Raw genomic sequence first — 13,156 nt, forward strand, 5'->3', positions numbered from 1 at the left:
GGCCAACAGTGTGACTCTTTAATAGTTTCCACCTCTACAGAGCAGAGCAGCAGCAGCTATAGTTACCTTTTCTGATTTATACTTCACAAAGTGAGAGTTAAATCCATGAAATGAAAACAAAGAAAATATGTTTTAGTGAACTAAAACATTCAAATAATGTTGTTGGTTTTGACCAGAATGTAATACAGTTCATAGACCAGAATGTAATACAGTTCATAGACCAGAATGTAATACAGTTCATAGACCAGAATGTAATGCAGTTCATAGACCAGAATGTAATGCAGTTCATAGACCAGAATGTAATACAGTTCATAGACCAGAATGTAATACAGTTCATAGACCAGAATGTAATACAGTTCATAGACCAGAATGTAATACAGTTCATAGACCAGAATGTAATACAGTTCATAGACCAGAATGTAATACAGTTCATAGACCAGAATGTAATACAGTTCATAGACCAGAATGTAATACAGTTCATAGACCAGAATGTAATACAGTTCATAGGAAATAGAAGTTTGAACCCTTACATACTGTTCAGAGACGGCTGTAAAAACAACCTATACACATTTATTGTTGGATTTTTCATAATGTGACCCACACTATACAAAACTGCAAATAAAATGCTCTTTTTTTTGTGTGTGCAGCTGATACACATTTTTTATATATGCAAATGTACAAATTTGACTTGTGTTTAAAAAAAAAAAATCAGCATTCAAATGTGTTCAAATGTTCTCCTGGTGATTTTAAATAATGAATCAAACATGTATTAATAACTAATGGGGAATTGATGAATGTGAATTGGTGAAGAGACTAATTATGAGTTAGAATATGAACAGTATGTAAAGGGTTAAGTCACTGCAAAAAGATGGAGATGACTAACTGAAGTAAAAGTGGAGAATAGTTAGTGTGCATCACATTCACTATCACTCATCTGCTCTGCACTGATCTGTTCTACTGCTGCTGTCTGTGATGATGATGAAGGTGATGGTGATGATGATGAAGAGGCCTCAGCTGAGGGACAAGTCAGACACTGAATCAGACACTTCTGTGTTGACCTGGGAGGCGATGCTGGCAGGTTTAACATTGAGGTGGATGTCATACTGCTGGTCCAGACCCAGGTAGCTGTCACTCATCAGGTAGAGAGTGTAGATACACCTGGAAGCACAGTGCACATGGATCAGGAGGCAGAACACACAGCATACACAAGAGGCCTTTTAACACACGAGAGCTGTAAAAAAAACCTATACACATTTCTGCTAGGTGGACTTTTCCTAATGTGATGCTGAATATACAAAACTGGAAATAAATTGCTTTTTATTTAAATTATTGTGCAGCGGATACACATTTTTGTCTATGCAAATTTGCAATTTGTACATTTGTCTATGCAAATGTACAAACTTGACCTGTGTTTATTAAGAAAAACATATCAAAAATCAAACATGTATTTTTCATATTCTATAAAATGTCTTCCTGGACCATAATATAGTGATTGTGAATTAAATAGAATACACTCTGTCTGCTCTCTGACATTAAGGATTAATCAAACATTTATTAAGGAATTTATCAATGTGAATTGGTGTAGAGACTAATTATGAGCCAGAATATGAAAAGTAAGTGAGGGTTAAGATTTACATCTTTCATCCCATCTCATCAACCATCAGACTGTACAACAGCACAGCTCCCTGTACCTCCCACTCCCACTAATAACAGTGAGGCTGTTGTACAAGTGTGTAATGTTCCAGAGATTAAACAGTAAGGACAATGTACAATGTAGCATAAGTCATTTATGTATATTGTACATTTATATAATTGCAGATTATTTTACAGAGTTTGTTTATTATATACTATTTTATCTTTTTATTAATTTGTCCCTCTGGAGATCAATAAAGATACCTACCCCATCTTACCCCACCCTACCCTACCCTACCCTACCCTACCCTACCCTACCCTAGCAACCTACTAGCCTGTGAACCAGACTCATGTATTTGGAATTGAAAGCCACAGACAGTAGAGAAATAGACTGAACATTTTCTATGATTACAGTGAAATGACAGATTCTTCACAGTCCCTGCTTTCCCTAGAGAACTTATAAAACTGACATATTACTATAAGTAACACGCCTGACCATAAGAACCATGTCACTGCCTGTGAAACTGCCATAAAATGTTCAATTAAGATGATCATAGTTGGACTGTAAAGATGTGAGATATATGTTGTGCCTCTCATCCAAAGTGAATGAATTCAACCAGTCTGAGTTGAAACAGAGCCTGCTGTTGTTTCCTCTCACTCCTTCCTTCAGGGATAAGATTCTTACTTTCCAGTCTTCTCTGGTGTGTAAAAGGCCACAGACACAGATGTGTGGGTGCGCACGTATCCCACACGTTTGACTGCCAGCAGCGTCCTGCGATCCACCTCTCCTACCACCAGGAACCAGCCTTCATCTTTCATCTTAGGGAACCTGGGAGCCTGGGCCTTACTGTCCTGCTTCCTCTGAAACACACACACACACACACACACACACACACACACACACACACACACACACACACACACACACACACACACACACACACACACACACACACACACACACACACACACACACACAATGGATAGTAACAGTCAGCCTGACCTTAAAGTGAAGCAATGTGAACAGAAAATAGTAGCAGTATGTTTAGAGGAATATTGTTGTAATGATAATATATTTGAGTGTGATATTGATAAGGCACAGATTTGAAAAGTGAACAATATATTACACCTGAAATACTGATATACAGTATATTGTTTGTTTAAATGTAACAGATGAATGATCCAGAGGTGCATTCTCTTCTTTTTGAATGAACGGACTGGCTCATGATACAAACAATAGCTTCAGTGCTATTCATTAGTAGTCATTTGTAGCTAACTCCATCTTTTTCATGGTAATTCTATTCTATTTTTATACTGAAAATAATAATTACTTCTTAAAACTGATTTGTCTGGTATCTTTGTTTTTGAGGAATGGTTTTATCTATAAAATGTGAGGGAATTGTGATAAATGTCTGTTATAAGTTCAAGTTTAAGAGTCCGTACTAACATCTCCTAATGTCTCATTTTGTCCAATAAGCTGTTAAAACAAACACATTTAGTTCACCATCATGTATGATGCACAAATGCTTCATACTATCAGAATTACAGAAACTGAAACCAGTAAGGTTTTAACGTGACTAAAATATTCACCCATTATCCCCCTCCCCAATTTACTGAATAAATGGACTAATCATTGCAATGGTTTAAAATGCTCCTCTGACAGTCAGAAAAGCTTATTCAGCAGTTTGCTGTACCAGAGCACCACGCATACAGCAGCTTCACTTCAAAGCAGGGAGGAGAGATTAGGAGGGTCAGTCCCCAAACTTTAAGGAAGCTTGGGGACTACATCTACTACATCTGTCTGACACAGAGCTGCATCTGAGGTGAAGGATTTCTTTGTGTATGTGACTGAAGGAGCAGTACACAGCAGCGTTAGTCACACTCTTCCTCCACTTTAAGTTTTCCAAAGGCCGACGCTGGTTGTTGTTTGATGAAAGCACAGATTTATGTGTCTAAGTTCACCCAAGTCTTAATTGAGGATAACTTCTTTAACTTCTACTTTATTTATGTAGCACTTTAAACACAACATAGTTGACCTAAAGTGTTTCACACAGAGGAAACACACACACAAACATACATTCCAATTACATTTTATTCAGTTGATCACAGTGAAATAAATTAAATTTAGTGTTGAATTCAGCTATGTTATGACCCTTAGTAACCATGCTAATGTTAGCAGTCAATGCGCCAGTGAATCTTATTATATCTGACTGACAATATAGAGCCAACGCTGACAAATAACAGCTGAGTGTAGCATGAAGAAGTGTTGTTATAAAAATAAAAACATCCCAAACAATCATCCTGCTTCCTGTCACTACCCAAAGGCCCTGAACTTGGCAGGAACAAGGTAAACACATTGAAACTCGGGTTTTTCATAAACTTTATGAAGCGTTCAGAGATGGACACATTGGCATCACATCAGGTGGTATGGAACATTGCTCGTACATTAAAGGGGCTTTAGTGAGGATATGCCTCAGAGATGTTGTTGCTCTCCTCAACTCCTGAAAAATTGACTATTTGAAATATTCTGTGCCAGGCCGCAGCTGTCAAGACTCACAGTTCTCACAGAGAATGATCAGATATTAACTAACTCAACTGAAACACAGTTATAGGATATACAGATCTGGAGAAATGCAGGTATTTTGGGGAATGGTTGAGGAATTCATTGAATCTTGTGACATTCAAGATAAACCCCAGATAAGTGACAGAAAATGGATGGATGGATGGATGGATGGATGGATGGATGGATGGATGGAAGGATGAAAGGATGTATGGATGGATGGAAGAATGGATGGATGGATGGATTTATGGATGGATGGAAGGATGTATGGATGTATGGAGCTGTTTCTGGAGGAGGACTATACTGGGCTACATGATTTAAAGTTTCTGGTCAGCATCATCTGAACTAATTAAATCTAGATCTGCAAGAGAAGTTAAAAAATGCTGTTAGTGAGCTAACTCAAGCTCTTGTAGATGTGTCTTCAAAAGGGACAGTTCACACATGTTCCTTTCTTTGTTGAAGATAAGTGGAGAAGCAGGTGAGGTCTGCATGCTGTGCAACACAGGTTGAAAATCAGCAGCAGAGGACGGATATTACTTTCCTCATTAACCCTTTCACTACTGAACTGGATTCTCTGAAAGCCCCGTTAGTGGCAGATAAAGCAACATCCCAGAAGAGATGACTGAACTTTCAGAAGATGAAAGACTTAAATGTGTTCTGAGAGAAGGAACCAGAGAGTTTTGGAAAGTTATACCCACACACAGACATTTCCATGTTAAACTATGGCTATGTATTATGATAGTAGGCCTGTAAGTCACTATTGCTGTTGTAGAGTGGTCATGCATGTTTGTGTTTCTTTGTAGCCATACTGACCCTCTGCTGGCCCTGGTTGATGCGTCTCAGCGACACCTGCAGGACGTACTCTTGGTCAGCATGGACGTCCAGCCAACTGCTCTCCTCCCTTAGATTGGCTCCCGCTGCAGGCAGGGGGCGCTCCGTCTGCCCCTGGCTGTCCTCCCACCAGCCCTTCACACTCATCCAGACCTCCAGCACTGGGAGATGACTCAGGAAGGACCACGCCTGAGCAAGGAGGAAGAAGAAGCAGACTCAAGACTAAGGCTAGACTCAAGTATTAAATCATTTTTCAGATAGGACTCATCATTCAAATGAGCTTTTTTAAACTTGTTTTACTATATTTTATTAAACAGAGGGATAATTATACAACTTCTGATTCTTCTGATTGCAAAACAAAGTAAAACCATCTGACTTCACTATGATAGGGGAACTACATTAGGATACACTTTTGACCAATTACGTAAAACACAATCAAGTGTGTGGATCAAATTCTTAATGTGTGTTTATTGTGTGTACTGCTTTTTGTCTGGTGTTAAAAATTCAACAACATATAAATACAGTATATAATATAAGAATAAGAATTGAATATGATTGTGTCCATAAGCATAGGTCTTCCTGTGATTATTATTCATTGTCTGCCTCTATGTTGTGCTATGGACACTGTGTACTGAACGGTTTTCTTTCCACGCTATATTGAAAACAAATGACACCAACTCTGGTCACATAGTCATTAAAGTAACATGGAGTAATGAAGTGGACATGGCGGGAAATATTGTTACAGTATCATGTAACAGTTATTTTAAAAAGTGGCAGGTGACCGATATATCTGTCAAGTGATATTATCAGCTGATATTGACATATTAGTATTGGTGTTTATGGGCTCTGATATATGCTGATTTTTACAGTTATTTAGGCAGCATTTCTCTTTATTCAAGTTTAATATGGTAATTATAATTATAATTATTATATACAATAAATGCAGCTCAAAGTGCTTTACAACAAAGACATTACATACACCATAAAAACAGAGCATGTTAAAAAAAGAACAAAAAACAAAGGGGAAAGAAATGAATATATTTAATACATATTAAAGTCCAAGTGAAGTTTACTGTTTCAGTTCAGTTCTTAAACTGTACAATCTTTGTCCAAAGTGCTCAGTCACCAAATTTGAGGGACCATTGTAATAAATGTGCATTTTATGATTATATTCTGTATATTTAAGACTATTGGTCGATATATCAAAATTGGAATTTTTTTACTCCCTAAAATCAGTATCTGCATGGGTCCAAAAATCCAGTATGAGTCGGGCTCTAAGGGGCTGTATCCACAAAACATGTAAAGCCTAAAAGTAGCTCCTCACTCATCAAGATTTTTGGTGGAAGAGTAATTCAAAGCATGCTAGTGGTAAAACCAACTCTTCAGCTTTCAGGCCATTTAAGCTCTGATGTGATACTTTGTGCATATGGCCTCAGGCTTTTCAAGTACAATTGTGTCAAATTCAATCATTTTAATGTTCCACTTATCACATGAATCACAAAGCTGTAGCGATGACATGTCACTCCATTCCTCAGTTTTCTCACTGTGGTATGCTGAGTGGTAAAAGCTGGATTCATGTGTTTTCATGGAGAATTTAACATTTAGTTCAAATTGCCTCCCAAAAGCCCTACCAAGAGGAGTGCATAAGAGATAAAAATGATAAGGCAGAGAGAGTGACAGAAAAAAAAAAAAAAACACACAGGTGGAATAGGATGTGTGTGTGTGTGTGTGTGTGTGTGTGTGTGTGTGTGTATGGCAGTGTATTGAGAGCTGGAAGGAGAAAAGCCTCTCTCTGATTTCCCCGGCAAAAGCTATTTATGTGAGGATTACTCTGCCTGAGCGAGTCAGACAGGAACGCTGCTGCACATCTAATTATTTAATTAGAGAGGCCGCCACACTGTGGGGGTGGAGGGTGGGGGTGTAAAGGTGGGGAAGGAGGGAAGCGGGGATACTGATTGGGTGAAGCCACAGGGCCTGCTGTCGTGCCCGGATACTCTCATTACTGCTGCAATTAGCACTTAAATTGGAGCTGTAAACCCTATCAATGGAGCTGTAATTGGGGATCCTGGAGGTATCTGGGACCACAGTGGCAAGACTGCTCACGGCACGTCACTGATAATAGCGTGTGTGTGTGTGTGTGTGTGTGTGTGTGTGTGAGACATAGTGTGTGTGATTCGCATGCACCAATTGTGGAACTAGGCCCATTGATCATTGTTGTAAAAATGTGTCAGATCTAAGCATTTATGATATATTTTTATGGCTTCATTTCTGTAATAAATGGATTTTCTCCAAATGACATACTTAAGGATAGACACTCATATATTACCAATGTCCTCCTGTTCTGATAATATATGTAATCTTACCTGGGAAAACTGACTTGATTGAAACTCTTGGCCGACTATAGCAGCAAAAACGCTTTCCTTTCCATTGCAGGCAGCAATCAGCTCAGGAAGTCCTTCGATTGGCCCGTTGAAGCCTCCAGTCTCGCCCCTTCCTTTCCTGTTTGTCCATTTCCTACAGAGTGATCAGGTGGGTGATTCTGATTCATGAGGTAGCATAATAAAAAATCCAACCCCACCCTCACAATGGCTGTACCAGGTGCTTACCTGAACAGATAGAGGTCCTGCTGCTCTACATGTGGCAGTGTCAGTAATGAGGAGTCATGCAGCCAGCGGCCCTGTACAATCATCTGCACCAGGTTGCAGATACTGAGAGCTGTGACGAGCCAGCCCTCACTGGCTGCTACATCCAACATGGCCTTAGGATCAAACAGAAGACAGTCAAATTAGTCCAATTAATAAAGCAACACATGTAATGATTTCTATGTGATCAGCTATGATCCTTCTATTTGCCAAAGAAAATCAAATATCACAATATTTTGACCAAATACCTTGATATCGATATCTTGACAATATTGTAAAGATTACTATTGGTGCTTTCACAAAATAATTACACAATACGATTTTTTAAGTGGATAAAGGCAGATAATAAAACAGATAACGGAAAATTCCATTTTTACTGTAATGCAGCCTTTAAAAGCAGGAAGACACTTGTTCCATATCACTATATTACAATATTCAAAACCTAAGATGATGAATAAATATATCACAATATTGATATAATATTGATTTATTGCCCAGACCTAACTCAAGACAGTGTGAAAAGCCTGCCATTATTGCTTCCTTCAAGCTTTATCCTGCTGCCTCCTCCATTTCTCTCCAAGTTATTGTATCTTTTAGAAATCATTGTAGTTTTAACTTGACACATCATACACATGGGGACACTGGCACAAACTCTCTGACTGTATTTTTGTATGATGCATTTTAAATACAGACAAGTGACATCAATAGATTGGGAGAGAAATTCAAACCCTGACATCTTTTACAACTCCCTAACCCTAACCCTAACTCTGCCTACCTGACCAATCTTTGCATGAAGCAGGTATGACTGCTCTGGAAAGTTATGGACACAGACCTCTTTTGTTCTTCTGTCAGAAGAGGCTTTTTGGACATAGTTAGACAATCCCATAAGCACACTGATGCCTTAATAAATAATAAATACTGCTGCTAGTGGCACCTGTTCAAGTGCTGAAGACCCTTACCTCACTGTCAGTGTAATACATTATGCAAAATGCATATGACGTCAGAGGCAAAGTTCACTAAATACTTTAAAGCTGTTTAAGACAATGATCTACATTTAATGGAGGTGTAATTTACTGAAGTAAAGAAACTCAGAGGGCTGTTTTCAGTGAGTGAAAATTGCGGCTGTGGCTCAGGAGGTAGAGTGGAGAGAAACCCAAATTGCTCTCGATGACTGTGCCAGGACCAGCACCAGCAGTGGTAGCTTGTTGGTGTGAAAGTGGCCTGTTGTGTAAAAGTGCTTTGAGTGGCTGGAAGACTAGAGTAAGACTAGACTTGCCTGTCTGATTAACAGTTATGTTTATAGGTCATGATGTGGCTGCTGGCATTAAGCACACACATGCACACAGACACATGCAAAATCCATGTGACTATATACCAAATATGACTATGGTGATAATAGGGATTGGTGCAGGTTGTGACAGGGAAACTAGAAAATATCAAGAGTTTTGCTTTGACAGGTGGACCAAATCAAAAAGTGGCTAATGTAATGGCAACATTGGGCCAATTGATTTAATTTTTATTGTTTTAGAAGGGCTGGCTGATTCAGACCCTTTTTAAGACAATGACAAAGAGAAATAATAAGGAGAAGAAAGAGCATTGCCTGCTTGCCTTCTCCTTCACCCCTCAGTCAGGTTTGGGGTTATGGGACACAGCTCCTCTTGAACAAACTTCATTAATCTACAAGTCATTTCCTGAGAGTAACTATGACTCAAAACGTCTGCGATTGCACAGGCGAGGCCTAGCAGAGGTAATCAAAATGCTAATTCAGTACAAATTAAAGGAGTGATTTACATTTCACAGTAGCCATTTGAGCAAATTGATGACAGAGCATGACTGCAGTTACAGCAGTGCTCAGACCCAACAGCAAGCAACTTAATTGATGAGAATCAAAGCATGTTAACTCATATGAAAGGGGAGCAGTGTCTAGAGATGAGACTTTTGTGATAAGGGTGAAGAAAAAGTGGAGAGCTGAGAATGCTAAAGTGTACTTGTCCATGTTTTAAAAGTAAAGAACCTACAGATGTACTGTATCTCATCCTGAAGAGAGAGACATGGAGACTATGCAGAATATCTCAGGAAGCTGAAGTCATTGGACTCCTCATCAGAGGTTTGTGACATAGCAGTGTAATGTACATATTAAAAAAATACATTAATTTGATAAAAAACAGCCATTAAGACAGTGAAGGCCAGAACCATTCCAGTAAACGGTAGCAGCAGGACACCAAAGAAGTAACCACATCCATGCGCCATGCAGTATCACTCCCAGATACACAGCATGGAAAATCACAAGCACATGTACATATTCACACACACAAACACACACCCTGAGCTGTGGACAATGGCTTACAGACGTTCAGACATGGTCCTAACTTCAAACGATACACAGCAACAAAGACACTAAATGAACATCGGCTATCACTTCACACCTCAGATGAAAAGTCATATGTATAGTCAATCTTTGTGAGACAAAGTTACCCTGGATTAATATATAGCTCTAGTCAATATCAATGACCTAGTGATAATTTGACCAGGTGCTCCAATGGACGCTGAGTAGCACACCAGTGTGGCTGCCAGACAATGAGAAACCTGGTTGTTAGATCTAACCTCTGAACATCCTGTTATTTATGAGATGGATCAGCAAGTTCAACTACAAATCACCTACTGATGTTTAACATTCCCCTTATTCTCTGTTTCATCTATGCCACACCACTGCCTCCCACGACGTGCTCTTTACAGTACATAGTGTCAATGTGTTACTAATGGGTTCCTCTCCAACCATTCATATGATTTCAGTTATTTTGTGCAAAATGAATCTAAAAGTAGATGTGAAGCTTATATGAGGCTTCATCAATGTGAGTTAGTCATATCAAGTGATATCTGACACATTTACAGTCTTTTTACCATCAAATCTCCTCTTAGTGTTTCCTGTTGAGCTGTGGTGGAAGTATAGTAACAAAAAGACTTTGATACTAAAAACACTGTGATATTGAAACATAAGACTTGATTTGACTCATTTGGACGGCTGAAGCTTCATATTAGCTTCACATCTAAAGTGTTGTGATTGCATTAAAGCATTCTGGATGAGCACAGCTACATGTTGATAAAGAGAAATGTGAGAAGTTTAAAAAAATAAATTGAGAAAATCATCTAACCAATTGTAAATTTGTTTTTTTAAGAATTGTGTTGAAGAAATAAGGTATAAAAATTAACTTTATAAACCAAACAGTGTTATTTCTGCTGTAAAGTTGTGTAGTTATACATGATCGGGGTCTATCAGGATTGAGTCATTTTGGAGCTAGTCTCAAGTGGCCATTCAAGGAACTGCAGGTTTCTTCCATGTTGGTTTATTTTTCAGCCCCCGTGCTTGCTGCTTAGGTCAAACGCGTGGCAAAAACTGCGTTCTGTCTGAACACACCTTAAATACATAACTTGGTTGAGGGGATAGACATTATGTTTTGGCCCTGCTTGTAAGCACAGTCAAATGTCATGTGTTAGCACTGTAAAGAGTGATATACCAGGACAGTGGGAAAGGAACATTTGTGAAATTCCTACTTCCTGATAATGTCCATTCTATATTACAGCTATGGCACAGCTGTTCCTAAAGTGGAATCATTATTTGTCTTTATGTGTTGATACAATGACAACTCCTAGATTAATTATCAGTTATCAGATTCTGTATATTGATAGCGTTCCAGTAAAGCTCACCTGACAGATTCGGATGGCGTTGTCCAGGACCGTCTTTGTATCGGTGTTGTAGTCACTGCATGGCAGCTGGGCATGGCTGAAGTGGGCCTGCAGCAGCAGGTGGGTCTTGGTGTGGGCACTGTCATAGGAGTGTGGGTTGACCTGCAGGGGGAGCTGCTGAGCCAGCTGGCTGTTCAGCTGGTCTTCATTGTGTCTGACGGGCAACTCTGCGTATTCCTCTGCTTCCTGAGAGACAGAGATCACAAGTGAAACAGTCTGAAGCATGGTGCCATTAATACAAGCATCTGTACAGCTGCATTTACCTCCCTGTGCTATCTGGTTTTCCTTACATGGAAAACCAGCTGCCCCCCCCCGCCCCTTTCACCGAAAATGGCGGGAGAATGTTTTAAGCAGGCTTGCTGACCTGAAAACCCTACACATATGCTTATAAATATCTACCAAGGGATGAATATCTTGAGTTCTTTAAATTCTTTGAAGTACATTTCTAAGAATGCTAAACATTGAATGAGAAAGCCACTGTGAAATGTACTGGGTAGGTAAAATGATAATGATGGGCCATCCATCTCCTCTGTGTGTTGAGGTGTTCTGTCTTGTTTGTGGTTGTTTTACAGAGAGATGCGCAGACACGCATAGCTCCTCTCCTCTAATTCACTCCAGTTCAACTCTGGCTAATGTAGTCCCATCAACAGGCTGTGCTGGGGGCATTTGTCACAGACCCCCACCCCAGCTGGGACTGTTAAGGCTCCATCCATCACTGACCCCGGCTAGTCTTTGGACCTGAAAAAGGACCTGAGTAGGGTGGGGGTTGAGGTGAGGGATAGGAACAGGAATCATCTCTGAATGATTTATGTTTCAGTGCCGTTGTGTCTGCATATGGATGCTCTGGAGTAAAAAGACTATAGATCTTTAAGCAGACATCATAACACAACTCCACACCGCCTCATTCCCTCTAGTAATAACATTTACAGAGACAGAAGAGGAAGGATTTAATGGAAGCTTTGAAGCAGTAATTGCAGAGAGAAAAGGTAAGCAAACAAAATGAGAGGCAGGAACACAGTTGAGACCTACCGTAAAGGTCAGGTCCACACTACAATTGCTACAGAAATAATTGTGTTCTAGTCTTCCAAAAATACATCGTAGTGGAAAAAAGACAAACTGGCTTGTGAATTGGTTTGCCATTAATTAGAAAGTTCTCTTCCTCTCTTTCTACTTGTATGCTTTTTCAGTTAGTACTGTAAGTCAATTAAGTGACTGACAGAAAATAAACAGACAGCAATTTTGACAATCTAATAATCAACCAAGTCATTTATTAAGTAAAACAATGTTTCTGTTTAGGCACCTCAGAGCTGCTTCTCTTTTTTCAGATGATGTGGTTCTGTTGGCTTCAACACACCGTGACCTCCAGCAGGCACTGGGATGGTTTGCAGTCATATGTGAAGCGGCTGGAATTAGAGTCAGCACCTCCAAATCTGAGGCCATGGTGCACTGCCAGATAAAGGGAGCCTGCTCGTTCTGGGTTAGGAGTGAGTTGCTGCCCTGAGTTAAGTGAGTTCAAGTAACTTGGGATCTTGCTCATGAGTGAGGGTAAGATAGAGTGGAAGGTTGAGAAGCGGATCGGTTTAGCATGAGCATCATCAGGCATTGTCTACAGTCTATGGTCCCGACCCTCACCTACGGTCACGAGCTTTGGGTAGTGACTGAAAGAATGAGATCGTGCTCCTTTGTATCGAAAGGAACACGCTGAATTGGTTTAAGTACTTGGTTAGGGTGCCTCCTGCATCCCTCC

At 39.7% G+C, this 13,156-nt stretch overlaps 1 protein-coding gene across 1 annotated transcript in view; it reads right to left on the minus strand.

Moving 5' to 3' along the window:
* Positions 1 to 292: 292 nt before the first annotated feature.
* ascc3 (activating signal cointegrator 1 complex subunit 3) overlaps positions 293 to 13,156 on the minus strand; it is a 166,075-nt gene continuing 153,211 nt past the window's right edge. Inside the window, exons 37-42 of the mRNA XM_053326740.1 lie at positions 11,371 to 11,595; positions 7,630 to 7,781; positions 7,387 to 7,537; positions 5,006 to 5,212; positions 2,318 to 2,493; positions 293 to 1,158 (exon numbers count right to left, since the gene is read on the minus strand). Coding sequence (XP_053182715.1) covers positions 1,011 to 1,158; positions 2,318 to 2,493; positions 5,006 to 5,212; positions 7,387 to 7,537; positions 7,630 to 7,781; positions 11,371 to 11,595 — 1,059 coding nt within the window. The 3' untranslated portion in view covers positions 293 to 1,010. The remainder of the gene's footprint in view (positions 1,159 to 2,317; positions 2,494 to 5,005; positions 5,213 to 7,386; positions 7,538 to 7,629; positions 7,782 to 11,370; positions 11,596 to 13,156) is intronic.

Source organism: Scomber japonicus, chromosome 10 (genome assembly GCF_027409825.1).
Source record: "Scomber japonicus isolate fScoJap1 chromosome 10, fScoJap1.pri, whole genome shotgun sequence".
Taxonomy (NCBI): Eukaryota; Metazoa; Chordata; class Actinopteri; order Scombriformes; family Scombridae; genus Scomber; species Scomber japonicus.